This window comes from Sebastes umbrosus, chromosome 13 (assembly GCF_015220745.1).
Source record: "Sebastes umbrosus isolate fSebUmb1 chromosome 13, fSebUmb1.pri, whole genome shotgun sequence".
NCBI lineage: Eukaryota > Metazoa > Chordata > Actinopteri > Perciformes > Sebastidae > Sebastes > Sebastes umbrosus.
The window spans coordinates 16692248-16714957 of record NC_051281.1 but is presented as its reverse complement, the minus strand read 5'-3'; the positions used below and the strand labels follow the sequence as shown (position 1 = coordinate 16714957).

Below are 22710 nucleotides of genomic sequence, written 5' to 3'. Positions count from 1 at the left end.
AAAAGCTGTGATGTCAGAGATTCCAGTTTCGGTGTCGGGTTTCTGCGCAGCCACAGTGACACAGCAGCTCAGTGAGGTAAGGAGGGCCGGGGGCTTCTTACTGCAAGAGGTTAAGTTTAAGCACTTGTCCTGTGAACTGTGAAATAAGAGTGTATCTCATTGTTTACCAATGCCTCTGCAAGGTTTTTACTTACTAACCAGGGAATTAGGGCTGCTCTCTTAGCTGATTAGTCATCTAGTCAGTTGATTAGGTCTTGTAGGGCTGATAGTCTATTAGTGTTTTTCCTAATGGACTTTTCCGAGGAAATAAACTGTTAATCATTAGTCAGTATCAGATGAGATTGTTCTGTATGCCTGAATTAATCTGCAGAGGGAAAAACAGAGAGACATGTTGAAAGATTGAACTTTTCAATTAGTGGAAGGAATCCTATGACTATTTAACTGGACAGATTAAATAGATTAAAACAGATTTTAACATGAAATTCCGACCAGACAGCGGCTAAGTGCGGCTTGCTGCAATAATTACATTTTTCTGCAGCCTGGAGGCATGTTCATGTGTTTTAGGCGGTCAACATGTCACAGGAGTCACAGGATCTGTTTACTGATTTGCTGCAGGTCCTCTCTGGCTGCGCGACGAACGCAGAATCCAGTATACAGTATGTACTGCATACTGCGTTCCTCAGTAGAATGCAGTATAAAACAGTTAAAGCGATTTATTTTGCAGTATGCTAGAACAGGCTTTAGGCTTTAAACAAGCTCTTAAAAGTACTGAACAAAAAAAGTGAACTTGTACCACTATTGCAATATTTTCGAAAAATACATCTTTGATTTTTTTTTTTCTTTGTGACCGATGTTTGTTTACTTTATAAGATACTGCAGGTTTAGACAATTTATTCTAACAGCTCATAGTTAAGTAAGACAAACAGGATCATCAACGAGGGGAGACGGTAAATATAAAACATTGCTCGACAAAATTTATTGTTTTTTACAGCAACAAAATAGTGGATTGATATCCCTACAAATATTAGAGTTATGTTAAAAAGGGTCATGTTGTCTCAGCAGGTAGCTCTCTGCCCCGTCAGAGGCTGCTCTTCCCTCGCCAGCCAGCTCATACCGGTCTGTGAGCGTGACTGCCCGGCTGACGAGGTAGCGACCCCGGCAGGCGCTAGCTCACTGTCACGGCAGTTTGTGGAGCTTCTGAACTCCGAAGACGTTGGAGCAAATGTTGGATTTGGTATCTGATATCGTAAAACTGACAATATTCAAATCTACATCTACACAGTTGATTTCTCATCTCGAAAAATTTCAGTAGTGAATTTAGTGATGAAATAGTTACGAATAAAAAAAAAGTGCAGATTTTGGTTACTGTTGTTGTTGTGACCAATGCCTGTTCCGTTCCAGCGCTTTGCATTGTGGGATACAGTAGGCGAGGTAGACAGGTCCGATGCATAGGCTACTGGAGACTTTTTCCAAATCAGTATGACATCCGGGTACTTTTGGCATACTGTAGATTTTGCTTTTGTTTGCATAATGCATACTGCACACTAGATGCTACATTTCGTCCGAATCAGTACGTACTACTACTAGTATAGTATGCGGTTTTGAATACAGCCAAACATTTCCCAACTTTTGTTTGGCCGTACTTTAGAATTAAACGGCCACAGCTCGCTGAGCTCTGGAACGGCCGTCGTAGCTTTTCATAGACTTTGCATGGCAGCTCGCTGAAAGACGCTCTTCGCTGCTGCTCTGGTGTGAATTCGGTGTAACCCTGAATTAGTAGAACTGGGCTGAATTTCTTTCAGATCTGTTGTTGTTTGGTGTTCATTTTGACAGGCGTCACAACGCCCGATTAATTGCCCAAACGATCAATAATCTAGCCGTTGGAAGATTGGATGGATCTCTGGCATCATGCGATTTGGAGTACTATTGCTGTGGCTACTGTAGTCTTGACTGAGACTGTGCTGTGAGGGAAATAAAACTGGACTTCCCTGCAGAACTGGCAAAAGATATTGTTTGCATCTTCTCAGCCATCTGTCAATATTTGTCCATTTTTCTTCCTGCTTTGAGTCAACAGTAGAATTGAATGAAGTAATGCTGCCCTTCTGTTTTTGTCAATTTTTTTAAGGATGCGCTCAAGGACGGAAGGACGGACACGCGGAGCACTATATACCCCTGACTACATTGTCGCGGGGGTATAATAAACTCTATTGGAATAGTCAAAATAGACAAAATTGTGTTTATGTTCAGTGTGAGGCGAGCACACACGTTGTAACTGGTGAATTGATTTGTACAGTGTGAGTACACAGGTTGTACGTTTTGGATTAAAACTCGTCAACACAGTGTACAAGATTAATAAAAATGTAGTGTCTGTCCAGCTTTATTCAACAAAATAAGTCGAGGACAGCCCTACAAGGAAAACACTAACTGCAATTTTGGCAAAGTCATCACATAATAGTTTGGACTGATTTTTGTCTCACACACTAAAACTGCTAAATTAATATTTCATGCTTCACTATTTCCTGGCAGTTCTCTTCTATCTGCCTGTTTTTCTGTTGCATAAACAAGAGGATGGCGATAATAGAAGACTGGAATAACGGATAATAATATTCACTCCTCCTCCCTTTATTATACCACTGCTCAAGTTACATTAATTCAAGTGCTTCTATTTCCAAAAACTATTTCCATACGGATCCCGAACATAGCTTGGCAATTACCTGCCGGCTGTCGCGCTGGGAAGAGGAAGAGGAGGAGGCGCTCTTGTGAACTGGCGTGGAGCTCTTGTTGACTGGCGGGGAGCCCCTGTCGTCCGAGCTCATGGTGCGGCCGTGGGGGCCTCGCTGGTAGTGTTGGTGGTGGTGAGACATGGTGGGCACCAGTTGGCTCCGTGGACCTCCCTCAGCACTGGGCCCCGCAGATCAGGAGCATCCTCTGACACTTTCTCACACTCACTGTTCGCTGTTCATCTGAAAAACAAAAAGGTCAGAAAGTTACGATATCACATCTACATCGCCACGCTGTCATCCATCAAACGACTCGTAGTCTAGTTTACTCTTTGAAGAAATGAGTGTCTGGGCCTCTCCTCGGCTTTCAGAGCTATCCTCCATCATTACAATATGTTAATCTAACTCACAGACGCTCAGTCGAGACGCCGTGAGCTATATTCTTTGAAGCATGGGTTTTTAAGATTCTTCTCATTACATTTCTGGATAAGGATTACATCGTGTTTGCTATGAGATTGGTGCAGGACAATTCTCCCATTTGAGAAGCTGAATCCTGACATATTGTAGCATCGATCGACAAATAGAGTTTGCACACGCATCTGCATTTGTAGAACAGCCAATAGGAACGCTCTCTCTCTGAAATGGCCTGTGATTGGCCAAAGTCTCCCGTCACGGGCTAGAATTACAATATGCTGAAATGTTATTATGGAATTTTTGCCCAATGACGCCAACAATAAACTGCCTACCCCGGCTTTATGGTCATTTTTCAAGCACAAATACCAAAGATTTGTCTTTCTTCAGATTTGTCAAGATCAAAATGGCTGGTTAACTTTATGTTCAGATAACAAGTTCTCATTTTCGTCATTAGTCACCGTGTTGCTCTGTACTGATACCCACAATACTGCCTGCAGTGGTGCTGTGTAATTGTCTAAGCTCTCAGGAGGTCTCGGCAACCATAAAACATACATCGATTGCAAGAGAGTGGAAAACAAACAAGTAAACAAACCCTGTTTAATTTAGAAACTGAGACACTCAATGAGATACTGAGGATGTTATTGGACCTTTACGAGGATAAATAGCACAATATTTTTGATCGAATCCCTCAAGAGGAGTTCATTATTTATTTTCACAATTGATTAATCTAATAGTTGATCAACAGAAAATGAACCAATCAACTATTCTAATAATTGATTAATCCTTTAAATCATATTTTAGGCAATAATGCTAAATACATCCAGGTTACAGCTTCTTAATTGTGAAAATGTGCACATTTTTTGTCTTTTGTGATAGTAAACTGAATATCTTTGGGTTTTGTCAGGGGAAAAAAAAATGCAATTGGATGTAGAGCTGCAGCGTTAAATCGATTGGTTGTCAACTATCAAATGAATCTCCAACTATTTTGATAATAGATTAATCGGTTTGAGCGATTTTTTAAGAAAAACAGTCCAAAATCTCTTCTTAAATGTGAGTATTTTCTGGTTTCTTTACTCCTCTATGACAGTAAACTGAATATCTTTGAGTTGTGGACAAAACAAGACCTTTGAGGACGTCATCTTGGGCTTTGGGAAACACTGATCGACATTTTTCACCATTTTCTAACATTTTATAGACCAAACAACTAATCGAGAAAATAATCAACAGATTAATCGACAATGAAAATAATTGTTAGTTGCAGCCCTAATTGGATGACATTACTTTATGTTTTAGGAAATTATGATTGCTATTTTCTGATATTTTATATTGATTACCAGATTAAGAAAATAACTGCCAATTGCAGCCCTGGTGAAGTCTCATATCATGACACAAAACTGTTCTGCCAAATTGTCCTTATTTACTGTAAGTTCTACATAATGTTTTGACATTATTATATAATTGTATTATATTATTATCATTATTATTATGGTTAAATCTAAAAGATTAATATAGAAAATGTGGCAGGCCAGAATTATCAACAGGATGTGATACATACAGTATGCTTGTGTTCACAGGCATTGTATACAACACTGGAGCCTCCGAGGATGTGTCTATTTAGGCTCTCCCATGTGTTAGGGGAAGTCCACTGAGCAGCTCTGCACACTTCAGCGGTGCAGTATAGTATGCACTTTCACATGCAACTGTGCAGCATACTCACACACTATAATCTATAATTCAGATCCTTCAACCACGTCATCATCCCTGCCCTGTCTTAAGCCAACTAGGATCTAAGCTACTGTAAGACAAGGCGCTAAGTCCATTCAGATGGAGTATTCCACTTAGCCTATTTAATAGATCCACTCTCCTTGACCTAATAAGGAAGCAGAAGGGAGAAGTACTTTAAGTGTGCACTTTACCATTTTAATACGTGTTCAATCTAGTTTCTAAGATTGAATTTGAAGTCCTTTCAATGACATTTACTCTGAGATATAGCTGTATGTGAAAAGGATGGAAATGTGCCAAAACAGATATAAAGCTGCTGTAAGTAAAAGTGAAAACTTGTAACCGAGACTGATTTAATTTCACCACTGTGTCAACAGAAATTACATGTTGTTACACTGTGCATGCATTAAAACTGGGGCTGTCAATCGCAGTTAATCACATGATTGTCCGTAGTTAAATCGCAAATTGATCACACATTTTTTATCTGTTCAAAATGTACCTTAAAGGGAGATTTGTCAAGTGTTTAATACTCTTATCAACATGGGAGTGGGCAAATGTGATGCTTTATGCAAATGTATGTATATATTTATTATAGGAAATCAATTAACAACACAAAACAATGACAAATATTGTCCAGAAACCCTCACAGGTACTGCATTTAACATAAAAAAATATGCTCAAATCATAACATGGCAAACTGCCACCCAACAGGCAACAACAGCTGTCAGTGTGTCAGTGTGCTGACTTGACTATGACTTGCCCCAAACTGCATGTGATTATCATAAAGTGGGCATGTCTGTAAAGGGGAGACTCGTGGGTACCCATAGAACCCATTTTCATTCACAAATCTTAAGGTCCGAGGTCAAGGGACCCCTTTGATTATGGCAGTGACAGTTTTTCCTCGCCAAAATTTTGCGTAGGTTTGGAAAGTTATTTAGCTTCTTTCTCGACAAGCTGGTATGACATGGTTGGTACCAATGGATTCCTGGGGTTTTCTAGTTTCATATCCATTATTTAGTGTAGGGCTGCAACTAACAATGATTTTTGCTATTGATTAATCTGCTGCTTATTTTATCTAGAAAACATTAGAAAACATTTAAAATGGCCAGCGTATTATCCTAGAGAGCCCAAAGACGTTTTGTTTTACGGACCAACAGTCCAAAACACAATTATATTTTTGCTTGAAAAATGACTTAAAAAATTAATCAATTATCAAACTAGCTCTAATTTACTAACTAAATTGGTCCCTAATTGTTTGCTCATAACTCCTCATGTTAAGGTTAACTGACAATGCAGAGGTTTTGTAGTGTAAACCAGTAGTGCCAAGCATAGATAAACCAGCCATAGTAAACATTCGATGCGGAGGAGAGGAAATATAAAATGCAGGATTCTTAAATTTGAGGACACCAATGTGTAGGTGTCTGTTTGACTCCCGTTCAGATGGACAGCAGTGTTGCTCTATACAAAGCCAGGTATCGTGTTAGGGAACTTGATTAGTCATGAGCTTAATCTTCTAAATCCAGCCACCATGATTATGGTCCTTTAAAGACGAGGCAGGCCCTGCCATGGTGACGCTACAACAACACTTCTTAAGCACCTGGTCAAGACCTCAAGAACTAAATCAAACCAAACACTACTGACCTCACAAATGTGTGATTGTTAAATGATGATGTCTGGTTATTTTTAAAAACTTGCTGTTGGATGGGTTGGGGTGGGGGTGAGAGGATGGGTATATCTTTCAAATATGTAATCATTTGAATAATGCAGCTGTCCTATGCTTGTATACACTGGCTTCGTCCGAAATCACATTCTATGCACTACATATTCAATAGGTGTACTATCGTTCATCATTGTGTGAATAAACAGTAGTATGTATCTTTTCGGACCCACTGAACTGTAATTTACGTCGTCACTTGCTGTTTGGAGATGAGTAACCATGGTAACCCGTGCCAATTTCATGTGACCAAAACAATGGTTTGTGAGAATCAAATTCTGAATTAATTTATAATATATATTGGGCCTAGCAAAGTGAAATCTTACACTTGCAGTTAAATTGAAGTGTTATTGATGTTACAGAGCTGTCTGTCAACGTCCATTATGAATGTTGTCATCCCTACCGCATTGCACTGTGGGATATTTATGCCGCCGTAGTGTCCAGCGTTGCATACTGTAACAATTCACCGGAAATAGTATGCAATTTGCGTACTATTGGTTTAATACTAAGGCTTTGGACATACTCAAATAACTCGCATGCTGTTTTAGCGTACTAAATAGCATGTTAGTATGGAATTTTGGACAAAACCATTTTCATTTCCATATATTTTGGTGCCTTCAAATGGGGTCGTGTTTAACGTGTTCACGTGAAGAGTCCATGAACGCACCCCTTTTGTGGTATTCACGACCTCGTAAGTGTAGAGTTTATGAAAGCTCAGAGTTTACAAGTTGTGACGTGTTTGTTGACATTATCAGAAATGGCGGAGGCCATGGAATTTAATTTTTCAGTGCATGATGAGTTCAAATATTGTCTTTCTAGTCATATATTGTTTTTCTTCGTAATTTTATCATAGGTCTGAGGAAAATGTTGATATTCGCACCTGCCTTATCTTTTTCCTCTGTCATTTACTGCATTATCTCTGTGGCTTCTCAACGCCGACAGTTATGTGAATATTTGCGTTGCTTAGCAGCGGTGTTTTCATGAATTAACCACTTGAACGCCAAGCATATTGTGTACATGACTTCCCATGTTGTAAACCCAAGCTCACGAGTTTCATTTGAAGGCACCATATGCTGCAAACAAATGTATGGTGGATTTAATTGAAAATCAATAAAAATTGTTAAACAAACTAAAAACTTGTTTTTGCCTGTTTCCATTTGTTTCATATATTACTATCACTTGTGTTTTTTTTTTTACTGCTACAGCATGTTCCTTTTTCTAATGGATGGATTTTATTCTGTTTAGTGATGGATGAGTCTGTTTTGATGTGTCGGTATGCTGCAAGCAAAATGTGCCATGCGGGACAATGAGGACAGAAAAGCAGCTCATGGGGAGCTGTTTTGAGTGAATTCATATTTTAAAATGATCTTGTGTAATGCTTTATGCAAAAGGAATACAGTGTATACCGGATATACAGAAAATAGATTATTTGAAACATGATATGCAATGATTCAATTAATTTAAATGATTTTAGTTCAAATGAAACATCATTTTCCAATATTATGTGGAGTCATGCACATAACAGATATTTTCTATTGATGTACTTTATTCTCAGACTCCCTTTCTGAAAGTCTGATTCTGAGGTTCAGATGACCAAATGTGGTTGGGATGTTTCAAGACCCTACTGGACAAAGAGGAGCCTTCAGTCACATGAAGCAACAATGGCTCTAGTGTGCAACAGTCTGAGGAAAGGACCCTTCTGTCGACATTCTTTCCATTCGTCATGTTGGAGTGAAATGTCACCAAGCTTTACAACATTCACTGCTACAATGAGGCGTACCATGCCATCGCCATCAAATTGAGTTTACTCATTGGAGCACAGAAACAATACTGTATATCTTTTTGTCTTTATTAAGGCTGTCAAATAATAATAATGCAATTAACGCAAATTTGTTTTAACGGCACTAATTTCTTTAACGCATTAACACAACTTGCGATTTTCAGGTTGTAGCGGGCTCAGTTTTATAGCTAGAGATACTGGTATCATATGAAACTATAAAACCTAAGGAACCAACGATGTTATACAAGCTTGTTGCGAAGGAGGCTAAATAACGCTCCAAACATACGCTACATTTCGGCGAGGAAAAATTGGCATGGCCATTTTCAAAGGGGTCCCTTGACCTCTGACCTCAGGATATATGAATGAAAATGGGTTCTATGGGTACCCACGAGTCTCCCCTTTACAGACATGCCCACTTTATGATAATCACATGCAGTTTGGGGCAAGTCAGAGTCAAGTCAGCACACTGACACACTGACAGCTGATGTTGCCTGTTGGGCTGCAGTTTGCCATGTTATGATTTTAGCATATTCTTTTATGCTAAATACAGTAGCTGTGAGGGTTTCTGGACAACATTGTTATTGTTTTATGTTGTAAACTGATTTCCAATAATAAATATATACATACATTTGCATAAAGCAAGCATATTTGCCCACTCCCATGTTGATAAGGGTATTAAACACTTGACAAATCTCCTTTTAAGGTACATTTTGAACAGATACAAATATGCGATTAATCACGATTAACTATGGACAACCATGCGATTAATCACGATTAAATATTTTAATCGATTGACAGCCCTCGCCATTTTCTTGTTTAGATCAGATCCAACTGATCAACACTAAACATGTGATTAAATCCTAATTAAATCTAAATACAATATGCCGATGATTTGAAGTAGATGAGCAGCTCTTTTCAGAGAACGCAGAATGAGCAATGTAATTAATAAATACCTTTAATTGTGGACAACACCTCAACCCTGGGTTACGGTTACAACAGCTACTGAGGAATTATGGAGAAGTGTGATATTTTAAAACAAATCAGTGGTATTGCAAAACACTGTAATAAATATATATACCACATACAAGATGTGTACTTTAAATGCTGATGTCTGAATGGCAAATATATGTTTTTTTAATCTATACAAAAGTCAACAAACAACAAATAATGTAATGACACATTAATACACGCCTACATATGTTATGTATATATACATGTGCATTTTGGGAACAAGAGAACATATATATGTATATCAAATAGAGAAAGAGGGTATAGCCTACACAACATACTGTAGTGTAGATTAATTTTAAAAACTGCATTTCTGCAACATATAGCCTCTTTGTTTGTGCTGATGCATTACACACTACAAAGAATTCTTCTTTATGGAAAAAAAAGCCTATCCTCCTCTGCCTAATTTCCTCCTAGTTGTGCGTCTCCACGTGCATGAAATGTCTACGCAAGCAGGAAAACACTTCCATTTCCCTTTCCCATCTCTCTTGTTCACTCAAAATGCACGCTCAGCTCAATCCCACACATAAATAAATTCTGTCTTTTTCATTTCATGCTCCAGAAAAAAAACAGTATTTGGGGAAAGGGCTTTCCCGAATCAAAAGAAATGATGAAAACTGTGAGAGAGAAGTTTTGGGGGGTGAAAATAATCTTACCTCTGACCACTACGATCCACTGATTATATACTATGGAATTCATTTCTTGCTAAACATAAAGATTCAGGGCCACATGTTCATACAAGGTTCATTAATCTAGACTAATCTAAACAACTCTAATGACTGGGTGTAAACAGGAAGCAAGGCTTCATTTGTGACGACAAACTATATCAATGGCATCATATCACCAAAGGTTTGTGTGGTTGTAGCCACTGAGACCTGATGGAGTGGAGTAGAGCTACAATGATTTGTCGCTAAACCGATGAGTCGGTTGCCAGAAAATGAATTACCAACATTTCAGACATTTATCAAGTAAAAAAAATGCTTAACCTTTCCTGGTTGATGCTTTTCTTTGTCATATAGTAAACAGAATATATTTGTGTTTTGGACTGATGTTGAATAAAACAAGCAATTTGAATACATCGCTTTGAGTTGAGGGAAAATATAATGGGCATTTTTCACTATTTTCTCATAAAAGTAATCGTTAGTTGCAGCCTTAAAGTGGATCCAATTAATTATTTAGCCCATGCTATGGTAGACTGATTCTGCATTTGAGTAAATAGAAATGTCTAAATCTCCCTGTTTCAGAGCAACAACTGAGCAAATGAAAAGCTTTGTAGCATTATTGCATACTACTGTAATTAGGATTGTTAGATAAACCAAAAAAAATCCAATTAATAGTTCAGACTATTTCGCCTTTTTAACAGAAAACAGGATGTTATGGTCTATTTTTGAGAAATCTAGTTCTTTTAATTTAGGTTTTGAGAGCACTTTCTACGGCCAACAAATATGGTTGCAGAAAAACATAACAGTGGTGGTTTAAATTTAACAGAATAAAGTTGTGAGGAACTTTATGAAGTCTGAGCAGGGTGGCATAGAGAGAGACAACCACCAGCTACGGGTTCAGTCACCTGCAATAACAACAATCTGCTCTACTGAAATGTCTTTGAACAACATGCTAAATTCCAACAGGCTCCGGGGCTTTTTCGTTGCTGAATATGTGCTGTGACCTTAGGGGGCGTGGTGGCGAGAGAGAAGTCAAATTTCTCCCTCGGGGATCAATAGAGTATCGCGAATAAAGCAGTGACTATCATCTGTCCTGACGTGGGTCAAGCCAGGGAGAGCGACGCAGAGCTGTCGTTAGAGAGCCGCAGTAATCCCACTGTGGGCGCCCTGCTCTGTGAGATCTGAGAGGGATGAAGAAAATCAACTTTAGACACCCAATATGTCAAGCAGAACCACAAGACGCAGTCATTGATCACTTTCTACTGTATATTTGCTGCTGTTAGTGCGCATTTAACGTAAAGCCACACGAATGCTCACTCATCGCAAACATGTAATAGGATGAAGCATGATGGTAACTGTGCCTAATAGGGGTGAAAAGACATCCATGTTTGTTGTCACCACATCCAAGCCCTACACAATATCACATTATCGACCAGCACTCTACAGCGAAACCAAGTTTGCTGATCTCCCCCTCTCTGTTGCATAATTAAAGTAGCCAACAAAAGCAGACTCGTGTCCAAAGATTGTGTTACAGCGTCTTTAAGGACAACTATTGTCTGAATTTACAACTGCTAATGCATATTGATTAGCACACAGCAGTGTTTTGACCATTTACCTAAGGTGTACAATAGCAGGCGAAAAAGCATGTAGGTCTTGTGTGACATCTGGAAGCATGTGAGCAGCACATCTCTTTAAAAGTAGGCCTGTCTACTAACTGGACAGAGCCAGTTTATCCTGCGCTGCACACATTACATCATCTAGGTAGAGCTGGGTATCACACTGCAATACTTTTTAAGTACTGACTGACTTGTTGTGCCCATATTGGGAACTGTTATGAACTGAAAGTTGGCCCTGAATTCTTGTTCAGATCCTGTCCGTTGTTGCCCGGGGTAAAACCATGATTTCTTAACTGTATCTTATTTAGACAAAGTCATTCTACAGTTTTTGTTTCAAGACAACACTGGTGCATTTTAGAGGTTTTTTTGGCATCTCCCTCACTTGAGGAAAAGCTGTTTATACTCAGCAAATTAAGATATAAGAAAATAGGGATGGGTGATATGGCCAAAATCACAATATAGGTCATTTCATATCTCGATAACGATATATATATCACGATATAGCATGTTTTCTGGTAATTCAATAAATAAATAGTCTATATGAAATAACCACACACTGTAGTAAATCCTATTTTTTAAATACTTGACGAATGAGAAGTACTGAGTATTTTCTCATTTCATTAAGATTGCATTGCATTTTACAGTTCAGGTGGCAGATTATTTTATTTACCAGTTAGCTGTTGTATGCTGTACAACAGAGATACTGGTCCTACATTAGCAAACACAAAAAAAACATTGTGTTAACGTATTTCTGTGTACCGTAGTCTGTAGTCCGTTTAAGGGGAAGAAGAAAAAAGGCACGCCCTGCCCATTAATGACAACGGAGAGTCTGCACTCCAAATACACCTGTATAGTGGGGAGCAGCGTGTGGCAAACTTGGCAGAAAATGGTTTTCTGATCCGTGTCTGACTTTCTTATGAGCTCTTCTTGTTTTGGTTGGGCTAAGTCTGAGAAAGTTTCCGCATGATGTTTCCTCTCGAAGCAAAAACAGCTGTTCGCTCCAGCGCCGCTCCGCTCTGGCTCCCACATGCAAGGAATGTTAAGCTTTGTCCAAACGATGTAAACGTTGCCGCAACACAGTGTGGCCGCTGGTTTTTTCGACATCACGATAGAAACGATATAGAAAAAATAGAAACAATAGATATTTTGTATATTGTTTGATGATGTATATCGTCATATCGTCCCAGCCCTATCAGAGAAAGTATCATTTTGGTATTGGAACTAAAAACCATGTTGACACTGGTATCTCTAAATTTAGAATGATGCCAAGCACTACACTTATAACCAAAAACAAGATTATCAAGAATCAATCATTAAAGCAGCAGTGGGTAGAAATGGAGCAAATATGATTAAAAAAAAGTAATTATTATAAAAGGGTCACTATATCCTGACAGTAGAGCATGAGACAGGGAATCTGAAAAATGCCACATAGAAAATCTTTATTTTCTATGTGGCACGAATCTGCTCACGTCGTCAGTGTTTAATCAGGATTTCAATCAATTCTGTCTCCAGGGCCGAGCTGGAGCCTTGCGTTCTCTGAGCAGCTGTCAATCACTCGCGAACTCTGATCAAAAGGTCAAACTAGGCAGCGCTGATCAAATATGAATCAATATTCTGTTCCTGTAATGCCTATTTCTCACCTTAAATGTTTTCAGAAACATCTTGTAGTGTGCCATGTTGAGATCAGTTGAGAAAATACCAAGCACCGCCCACCAGCCGGAGCACAGCCAATAGGAACGCTCAATAGGAACGCTCTCTCAATGAAATTACCTGTGATTGGCTAAAGTCTCCCGTCACGGGCTAGATTTTCTAAAGTCTGAAAACAGAGCCATGAGGAGGTGCAGAAGTCTAGTTATCTGACCCCAACCATGTTTTGAACAGTGAATATGAATTGTTACCATCAAATCGGAGATACAGGGTTCCACGATTTAATAAGGTTAGACTGAAGCACTCTTTTGTGCACCAGTCAATACTAAAACTCAATATGGAGCCTAATCCCAGATCAAATGTACGTTGAAGGGCCCTGAATATCGTCTTCTGTGATTGTAATGTTTAAATGTATGTATCCTCGTTTCTTGTTTCTGTCCTTTCTGTGATGTTGCAAATGGAGCTGCTGTGATGCAAAACACATTTCAGACCTGTCTGACAATAAAGTACTATCGTATTATCGCATCGTATCTGTCAGGAACACTTGAATTACAATATGCTGAAAGGTTATTATGGAATTTTTTGCCCAATGATGCCGAAAACATTCTGCCTACTGCACGTTTAATTAAAGCAAACCAAAGGAACAGCTACATGACTCATAGGCCTAAAAGCCATATATTAGCCTGGCAACTGCTTCAATATGTAATGAACTTTGTGCTTGGATGTGTCAGCTAATTAAACAAGTAGAAGGAGCAATTATCTGACTTATTGTCAATATTAATGACATGTGGCACGAAAAAAAAAAAAAAGACAATCTGAATCCAATATTTTGAGCATCAAAGTGAGGTTGGCCTCTGCTTCATCCCCCTCTCTCCCTCTTATCAAGGGATGAGGCACATAAAACCTCCGCAAAGATTTCATTTAAATGGGGACGGGGACACCTTCAGGGTTTTTCTTCAGGCCGGGTGCCAAGAAATATATCAGAAAATCAATCATCACTGCTGATCAAAGCAAAAGCCAGTGACAAACTACAAAAATGCATCCAGCTGTCCAATCCCTCTCTGTTGTTCTTTAATTTATATGGGCTATTTTAAACAACTGCAAAGTCACAGGCTGACCTTCAGTTGGAAAAAAAAGGAGGCAGAGTGATATTGTGGAGCAATCCTGTAAGTGACAGAAGTTGGCTAACTTTCAATTAGTTGGCATCTCTCAACAATTGACTACATAATGAGTGGAATATAAAGTGGAGATCATGCTCATCAATAATACTCCATGAAGACACACACACAGTCTGATTAGTGGACATTATAAGAAAAGCCATGCAGCTCTGGTAAAAAGGTGAACATGTCAGTGACGCATTACATCATCATCATCATCATCATCAATGTCTGCTACAGAGTTGTCTGCCTTTGCTGTGTTCGATTGCTCCACAACAGCATCCATGTTTTTAGAGGGTCTTAAAATCGTGATAATGCACCTGTGATGTTGCATGTGTCGTCATCTCATCATCCTCTGTGTGCAGACTAGCAGCAGCTGGCTGGGTAACGTTGGTAATGTCTGACTGGTCCTCTTGGTGATTCACTCTGGATGCAAATACAAAAGGATGCTGCTGAGGGAGTCTGAATGTAGCACCAAAACAAAGGCTGTTGTGCATCCTTAATTTCGACAAAAAGCATTATGTCACTTCCTCTATTATAAACACGCATTGAGGTCGCCTTGAAGGCGAGGGAGAAAAATGTATTTCCTTACCACAGCTGCGGTGTGATGATGACCATGTCTTTACAGTTGTTGGCGCAGGACGCAGTTTGGGGGGTTTCTCCTCTTCACTGGAGACGCAGAGACTCCTCAGCTCCTCAAAGACAAATAGAGGTCCACATCGATGTTTCTTCTTATTAAAGACGTGTGCTGCTGTACGGAGGCTGGGATATTATTGGAAGAAAAGAAGAAAATAAAAAGTGCTGTGCTTGTCCGTTTCCTTGAATGCGGGCTGAATGTGATGCTCAGCTCAGACGCTCAACTGCGCTCCGGATCGCTCCTCCCTGCAGCAAGATCAGCTTTGAGCGGGAAGAAAAGGCAGGACTGGATCAAAGACGGGTGGACAGGCTGAGACACAAAACACGGAGATGGAGTCACACAAAGCTGGGACTCGGAGTAGACTGTTATTTGACTGTGGAGAGCTGCCTTTACCTCCATGTGTTGTGTGTCCATGGGACCCTTAAAGGGACTATTTGTAAGAATCAGAAAATTTTTTTTTGTAAGAATCAGAAATTGTTTGTTAACAGCGACACCTGTGGCCGTTAAATCAACGTAAGTCAGCATTCTGTTGATCGCGCTCGTGCTTGCTCGCTCTAATAGACATGAACGAGCATCGCTCAAAACAGTGAGGCGACACACGTCAGCTAAAACCACAATATCACTCTATATTTCAGCTGCTTGGCAGTAATGTTAGCTGACCAGACGGAGGTCTCTCCATGAATCAATGCTGATCCTAGTGTTGGCTTTTCCTGCCTCAGCCTCCCGACCGCCCGATCGGAGGGAACAGGGGAGATACCGGAGTTTTGGTCGGAGACGATAACGTTTCTCGCTGCAGAGCCCCGTCACTTCACAAGACATGGGAAACCCCGGTTGGTCTGGAGGAGCTGCAGCAGTTATTTCTGCACAAACGTCCACTGTACATTCACTAGATATTCTCAGAGCTACAAAGTCTTCTGCAGTGTGTAGTGTGCGCGCATGAATGTTAGAGTGGAGCAAAATAGTGAGAACGAGCGCGGTGTGTGAGTGAAGGCAGGCAGAGGAGCAGAGTACAGCAGAGACTCCGGCCCTGGAGACCAAAGCTACGGTCTCCCCCGCGTCCTCCGACCGCGGCCAACACTGTTTTGAGGTTTTGGTGCATCACGTAGTTTGTGTTGGAGTCTTGTCTGAACAGCGTAGCCACACGCGAGCGCGCACGGGACACCGACCCGGATTGATCTAGACTTTGACCAATCACAGGTAATTTCATTGAGAGAGCGTTCCTATTGGCTGTGCCAAGTGCCGAATGATTGACAGCCGGCTCGCATAGACAGCAGATGGACAGCAGACCTCAGATCAGCTCTTACTGCTTGTTTTCCTCCGGTCTGTGAAATCTTGCAGATGTCGTTAGGAGCACCGGAGGACACAGAGGCACATGATTTTTTTCAGATTACCTGTTTCATGAACTACTGTCACGATGTAGCGACCGTTTTATAAAAATAACTTTTTTTAATCATATATGCTCCAATCTCGCCTACTGCAGCTTTAATGTTGTCTGGGCCTACGTACATTATTTTTAGTATAATAATGTTTAGTTTTGAACCCGAACCATCTCTGTCACATCATGTTGCTCACCACAGCCACAGGCTATTATAATTAAAAATTTCGGTGAGTACAAGACCAGATTTGACTACGCAGGTGTTAAACCCCAAAGATATGACGCGTTGTTGACGCGTGACCCAGCCTCTTTCAATAGGCCTTGGTAGTTACGTCACAGCGTGAGAGTTTGCTTCACCCCACTCTCGCGATAGAAGTATGAACGGTTGTGGTCACATAATGCTAAATTTGGTTAAAAAAAAGAAACAAAGAAAGTAAGGTGAAAGTAAATCAAGTGATGAAAAACAAGTAAGTCTGTTTCTGTGGGAGGAAAGGGGTTTAAAATGAGCTTGCTGGTGGATTAGAAAGTCAAGCAAGCTATAGCTACTGCGTTTACGTTAGCTATAACCGCAACATTACCGTGGCTACGGACGTTTCCTTTGGTTATATGTATGGTCACAGGTTTGGCATAAAAGCAACCTACCAATTTATAGTTAATTTACCGCATCATTTTGACGAATGTAAAGTAAGATGCGAGGCTGCTTGTCAACAGAATGATGGTAATGAATGTATTATTAAGGTAAATATTTGAGTGTAATGATTATCTGTCAACTAGAGGTCAACTGGCCCTCAGATGCAGCCACAGAAAGGAAGCACCCTGGAGATGTAAGAGGTGAGACAAGGTGACCTCAGTATCAATGAAAGCTTCACATACCTATATTCAGCTTTTTACACACAGTGGGGAATGTTTTATGTACAACAGTAACTCAAGAGGTTGGGTTTCATGGAGAATATTTTACGCACACAAGTAACTTGAGAGGCATATTGGTAACCATAAACTCTTCTCATCTGTCTGTGTCTGTCTCAAATATGGCTGGGTGTCAGATGTCATGGCTGGCTTACCCAACCTGAACTCTGACATGCTCCAATTTAAGCTTTTCCTCAGGTCTCACAACATGTCATTGCCCGTATGACAGTGGTTCTCAACCAAAGGTCCGGGGACCCCCAGGGGTCATTGAAGGAGTTCCAGGGGGTCGCTAGAAGTGAGCCCAATGTGAGTAAGAGTCACAAGACTGACTATTGTGATCATAGGTTTCATCTCCTCAACTGTAGTTGTCAACTAGGCCTAGAGAATTCTGGTCTTATGGTGCCTTCAAATGAAACTCGTGAGCTTGTGTTTACAACATGGGAAGTTGTGACCACAATAGGCTTGGCGTTCAAGTGGTTAAGTCGTAAATACACCGCTGCTAAGCAACGGCAATATTAACGTTAATTTAGCAAGCTAGTAAGTGGGTAACATAATGCAAGGCCTATAGAAAGGAGGCTGGGTCACGCGTCATCAACGCGTCATATCTTTGGGGGTATAACACATGTGCAGTAAAATCTGGTCTGCACTCGCTGAAATTGAGCCAATCGCAACGCACGACCGCAGCTTCAGTTACACTGCGCATGTGTTATACCCCATACCCCAAGACCCATGTTGTCCCGTGACCCAGCCTGCTTTCCATAGGCCTTGACATTATGCAGGAAATGTAAAGGCATAATGAAAGAGGAAAAGGATGAGGCCGTTGAGAATATCAACATTTTCCTCAGATATATTATAAAATTACCAAGAAAAACAATATGCGACTAAAATCACAATATATTAACTTATTATGCACCGAAAAATTAACTTCCATGGCCTCCGCCATTTCTGACAACGTCAACAAACACGTCACAAGTCGTGAACTCAGAGCTTTCGGAAACTTTCCACTTACAATGTCGTGAATACCACAAGAGGGAGGCGTTCAGATGGACTCTTCTTGTGAACACAGTAAACACAACCCTGTTTGAAGGCACCAATAATCATATCTAACTATATATGTATATATAAATAGATTTTAATTTATTTTATTGTTTTTAATTTTATTTTTTTTTACTTGTGTATATTCTTTTTACTTATTTATCTATTTTAAATGATGATAATGTTTTTCCTGTATACTGGCTTATTTTATATTAATATTAGGTTTGTTAAGTTTCTTTGTACCGAGGATGTTATTATTGGGGACGTTTGTGAATGTTTGTTCTGTTGTTTCAAAATGAAAAAAAAACAATAAATATAATATTGAAAAAAAAAAAAAAATCATATCTTACAACCAAAATCTTTTCAGGTGGAGGTCTCTGAAGCGAAACCGTATCAAATTTGGTTCTATGGCCTAATAATCTGTATCTTTTTAGGGATCCTTGACACGAAAAAGGACCCGAGAACCACTGCCATGTGGGCAGCAACTGGTGAAGAATGTCTGTAAGGTCACTTCTGAAGGTGACAACACATTTTCTGCTGTTTATTCAACAACACTATCACAAAACACACTTTGCTGTGACTGTATGCAGATGTAAACGTAGAGATTGTTATCATCCAAGCCACTGTGACTTGAATCAAGTTTTAAAATCACTTTAATGATTATGCTGCAGTGTCTGATAATGAGGGAAAAACAAACAGGACATGTTTGGTTTCTATTCATTCATATTTGTTTTTATGGTATTGGTATCAGGAAGAAGCAGCTACTACGTGAGATGTGGAGGTTTTCCATTGCATGATGTGATAACAGAAGTCATTGAACTGCTGAGTGTCATAACTCGGGTGATGAAACAGGTCAGCTGACTGATGACGTTGCAGCAGGAGTGACTTCATGTAAAGAGGAAGCACGTTTCAGTGAATCACTTGTGACTACGCCTGCAGGCTGGAGGACAAAAGCAGGAAGAATTGAGCCTCAATAACTCGGTTAAATACATATCAAAAAACGGTAAGAAGCTGCTGATGAACATCTGAAGCTTTCCTGTTTGTTGTTCTTTGTTGTTCTTAGTGAAAGATGTTTCCAAGCGACTGAAATCTGTCTTTGCCGGTTCCTTTATGTGTGCAACGTGGTCTACTACCGGTATTGCCGGACAGTAATATGTGTTACACCGTTATTTCTTATCTACAAGCTGAGTCACATGTTTTACTGTGAAATGTCTCCTATCTAAATTTACATTAGATAGTTTTTTTTTACATATAGCACTTTTTTTTTTACTTAATGATGGTATATATCATTATTTGATAGTAGGCCAGTCTGAGATACTGTATGTGACCTTTTTTGTTTTACTGTAATTCATCTCATTACGTTAGTAAAACGTAATAAAAACCCTACTTAACGTTACTGCTTGTGTTTTTGTTTTTTTTATCAGAAATGGTTATTTAAGTGAAGTTACCTAAGGCAGTTTTGTAACAATGTAACTTTAGTTGCGTAACTATGAAGTGAGCGCCCCCTTGTGGCTGAATGAGGGTAGTTTTTTATTTATTTAACCAGGAAAATAATTAACAAGATTAAATATTACAATGAAAGTAATCTACTAGAAGTCAGTAATTATTGACAGTAATTTAAAGCTGATAAAGTCTGTTTTTTTCCTTCATAGACACCATGCCAGCAGATCTCGCCAAAGGCAAGAAGGCATTTGTCCAGAAGTGTGCCCAGTGCCATACTGTGGACAATGGTGGAAAGCACAAGGTTGGGCCTAACCTTTGGGGTCTGTTTGGACGCAAAACAGGCCAGGCAGAGGGCTTCTCGTACACTGACGCCAACAAAAGCAAAGGTAAATGCTGTGTGTGTGTGTGTGTGTGTGTGTTTAGAGCAGGGGTCAGCAAATGTGCAGAAAATGTGTTGTGACCTTCAGAAGTGACCTTACAGACATTTTTCACCAGTTGCTGCCCATATGGCAGTGGTTCTCAACCTTTTTCGTGTTAAGGACCCCTAAATAGATACAGATTAGGCCAGGGGTCAGCAACCTTTTGCAAAAACATTTGAGCATTGTGATGAAGGTAACACAGTTTATAGTCTAAGTATATAGTATATAAGTCTAATGCAGTGAGAGCCAAAGTGCAAATGTACTACGGAGTATTAGGGCCACATTGAGGGGAACAATAAAATGGAGATTTCCAGAATAAAGTCATAATATTACAAGAATAAAGTCATAACTTAACAACAAAAGACAGTCGTAATATTACGAGAATGAAGTCATAACTCTACGAGAAAAAAGTCGTAATATTACAAGAATAGTCATAACTTTACGAGAAAAAGTCGTAATATTACAAGAATAAAGTCATAACTTTACGGGAAAAAAATAAATTAACACGTAAAATTACTACTTTATAATATTATGACTTTATTCTCATAATACTACGACTTTTTTTCCCCGTAAACCTTTGACATTATTCTCGTAATATTATGACTTTATTCTCTAAATCTCAGATTTAATTTTTTTGTGGCCCTAATACTAGTACTGTCGTACATTAGACCTAAAACAATTATAAATAACAATTTAAACAAAAAGTTTTTTTTCCCGCTCATTTTTTAAAAAAAATCCACAGGGAGCCACTGGAGAGGGGCGAAAGAGCCGCATGTGGCTCCGGAGCTGCAGGTTGCAGACCCCTGCTTTAGAGTATTTGCATAGTCCAGGGAATGATCGGCTTAAACATTATTCTCCATTTTGTTTTCAGGCATCACCTGGGAGGAAGACACCCTGATGATTTATCTGGAGAACCCCAAGAAATACATTCCAGGAACAAAGATGATCTTCGCTGGCATCAAAAAGAAGGGTGAACGCGCTGACCTCATAGCATACCTTAAGTCTGCAACTTCATAAAGAACTCTTTGCCAGTTTTCGTGTCCCGACAGACTGGGAAAGAGGCCGGGACTTTGTCGTTCTTTCAAAATCAGACATAATGGCAAGAAATCTCTGACTGGTATTGGCATGATAAGTTGCCATCTTTGTCACAGCTGTACCTGTTTCTGACTTGATCCTCCTTTGCGGTGGAGTAAATGATATCCCCTGGTTTTAACAGGTTACTTTTCTAACATAAATTATTAAACCATATACTGTGTATTCAGAATGTAGAGATTGAAAGCTGTGTATTATGTTTGCTTCTTAATTGTCATCCAGATTTATTTTTGCAGTACTTTCTTGAATCACGTTGTCTTAATGATTGTCTGTTCCAATAATAACTATGCCTTATCTGCTTCCAATTTGATGATACCTCAACAGTCTTACGTAATATCTGAATTTGCAAGGTGAATAAAATGGACACTAAATGTTTATTCTTTTGTAATTTCTTTGACTTGACAAATGTGTGATCAGTATTAGGTTTCTTATAAAATACTGACTAAACACAGGCTGAAATCGTGTTCTCGTTTCAACAGTTTTGGCCCATATGGCGATATACTTTATATGCATTTTGATATATGCCAGAGTAGAAGAGAGTCGCTTCTCCCTCTAAATGATCAAGCTTGAAGTTTAAAAGAGTTTATTTGAATTTAGAAGGTGATGTGTGAGTCACAAATGCTGCACATTTCTAAGATCGTTGGGTATACTTGGAGGTTGTTTTGCCTCAGTACAAGTTGAAGAAGACTCCATGTTGGGTTACAGATGTCTGGCTAACAGTATTATTTATTTGGGAAACTGCAGGTAGACAAAAACTGGTACAGGAAAAAAATATGGTTTTGGCTTTCTCAAGAGCTGGTAGTAAATATTATAGCTTTTCTAATCTTTATTGGGCTTTTTATTAACTTAACTTTATAGAGATGATTGGAGAAATGGCTGTCCATGTTAGGAAACAGCAGCTAGGACAGTTTTATCCATCAGAGCTGGGCTGTATGTGTCTCTACTCTCAGTCCACACTGTGGAGTAGGTCTCCATCTAGCGTTCAGAAGTCATACCTGCACACAGACTCACTAATAATATTGTATAATTGATTGATTTAATTTTCTGACACCCCCCTCCCTCCCTCCCTCCCTGCCAATAAAAGTCGCTGTTCCATAATTAAATTGTATAGATCAACAAGTGCATGTTCCACATTTGCCAAAGTTTGTGGCCTTGTGAAATATCTGTTATATCTGCTATGAAACACATTGTTCCTCAGGCGACAGTCACTCAATATGATTACTCTTGTCAGCCAGCAGTGCCATCACCACCAAAAATTGGAATCCATTATGCTTGACACTACTGACGTGTAATTTCATAAAACTACAATCCACCCACAAAACAAGGGGGTCTTTCAGAAACCTTATAAATCTCTACACATGAA

The 22710-nt window shown here is 39.5% G+C and overlaps 2 protein-coding genes across 9 annotated transcripts in view; one reads left to right on the top strand and one right to left on the bottom strand.

Moving 5' to 3' along the window:
• Positions 1–22710, bottom strand: part of osbpl6 (oxysterol binding protein-like 6) — a 101256-nt gene that overhangs the window by 31149 nt on the left and 47397 nt on the right. For 6 of the 8 annotated variants that reach the window (XM_037789477.1, XM_037789481.1, XM_037789479.1 and 3 more), the window contains exons 3-4: positions 15033–15386; positions 2715–2963 (exon numbers count right to left, since the gene is read on the bottom strand). In XM_037789477.1, the coding sequence (XP_037645405.1) occupies positions 2715–2864 (150 nt within the window). In that variant the 5' untranslated portion in view covers positions 2865–2963; positions 15033–15386. Of the gene's footprint in view, positions 1–2714; positions 2964–14760; positions 14903–15032; positions 15387–22710 lie in introns of all 8 variants that reach the window. The other 2 variants (XM_037789475.1, XM_037789476.1) reach the window with 2 other exon arrangements.
• On the top strand, positions 19247–21724 carry LOC119500056 (cytochrome c-like). The gene is made up of 3 exons (XM_037789482.1): positions 19247–19396; positions 20046–20222; positions 21127–21724. Exons 2-3 carry the CDS (start codon positions 20051–20053, stop codon positions 21270–21272), a joined length of 318 nt encoding a protein of 105 aa, XP_037645410.1. The 5' UTR covers positions 19247–19396; positions 20046–20050; the 3' UTR covers positions 21273–21724.

Bases quoted from the DNA above. Each gene is read 5' to 3' on its own strand.
- LOC119500056 (XM_037789482.1), top strand. From the start codon at position 20,051: ATGCCAGCAGATCTCGCCAAAGGCAAGAAGGCATTTGTCCAGAAGTGT. The intron at 20,223-21,126 runs GTAAATGCTGTG...TTTTGTTTTCAG, and splicing joins TGACGCCAACAAAAGCAAAG to GCATCACCTGGGAGGAAGAC.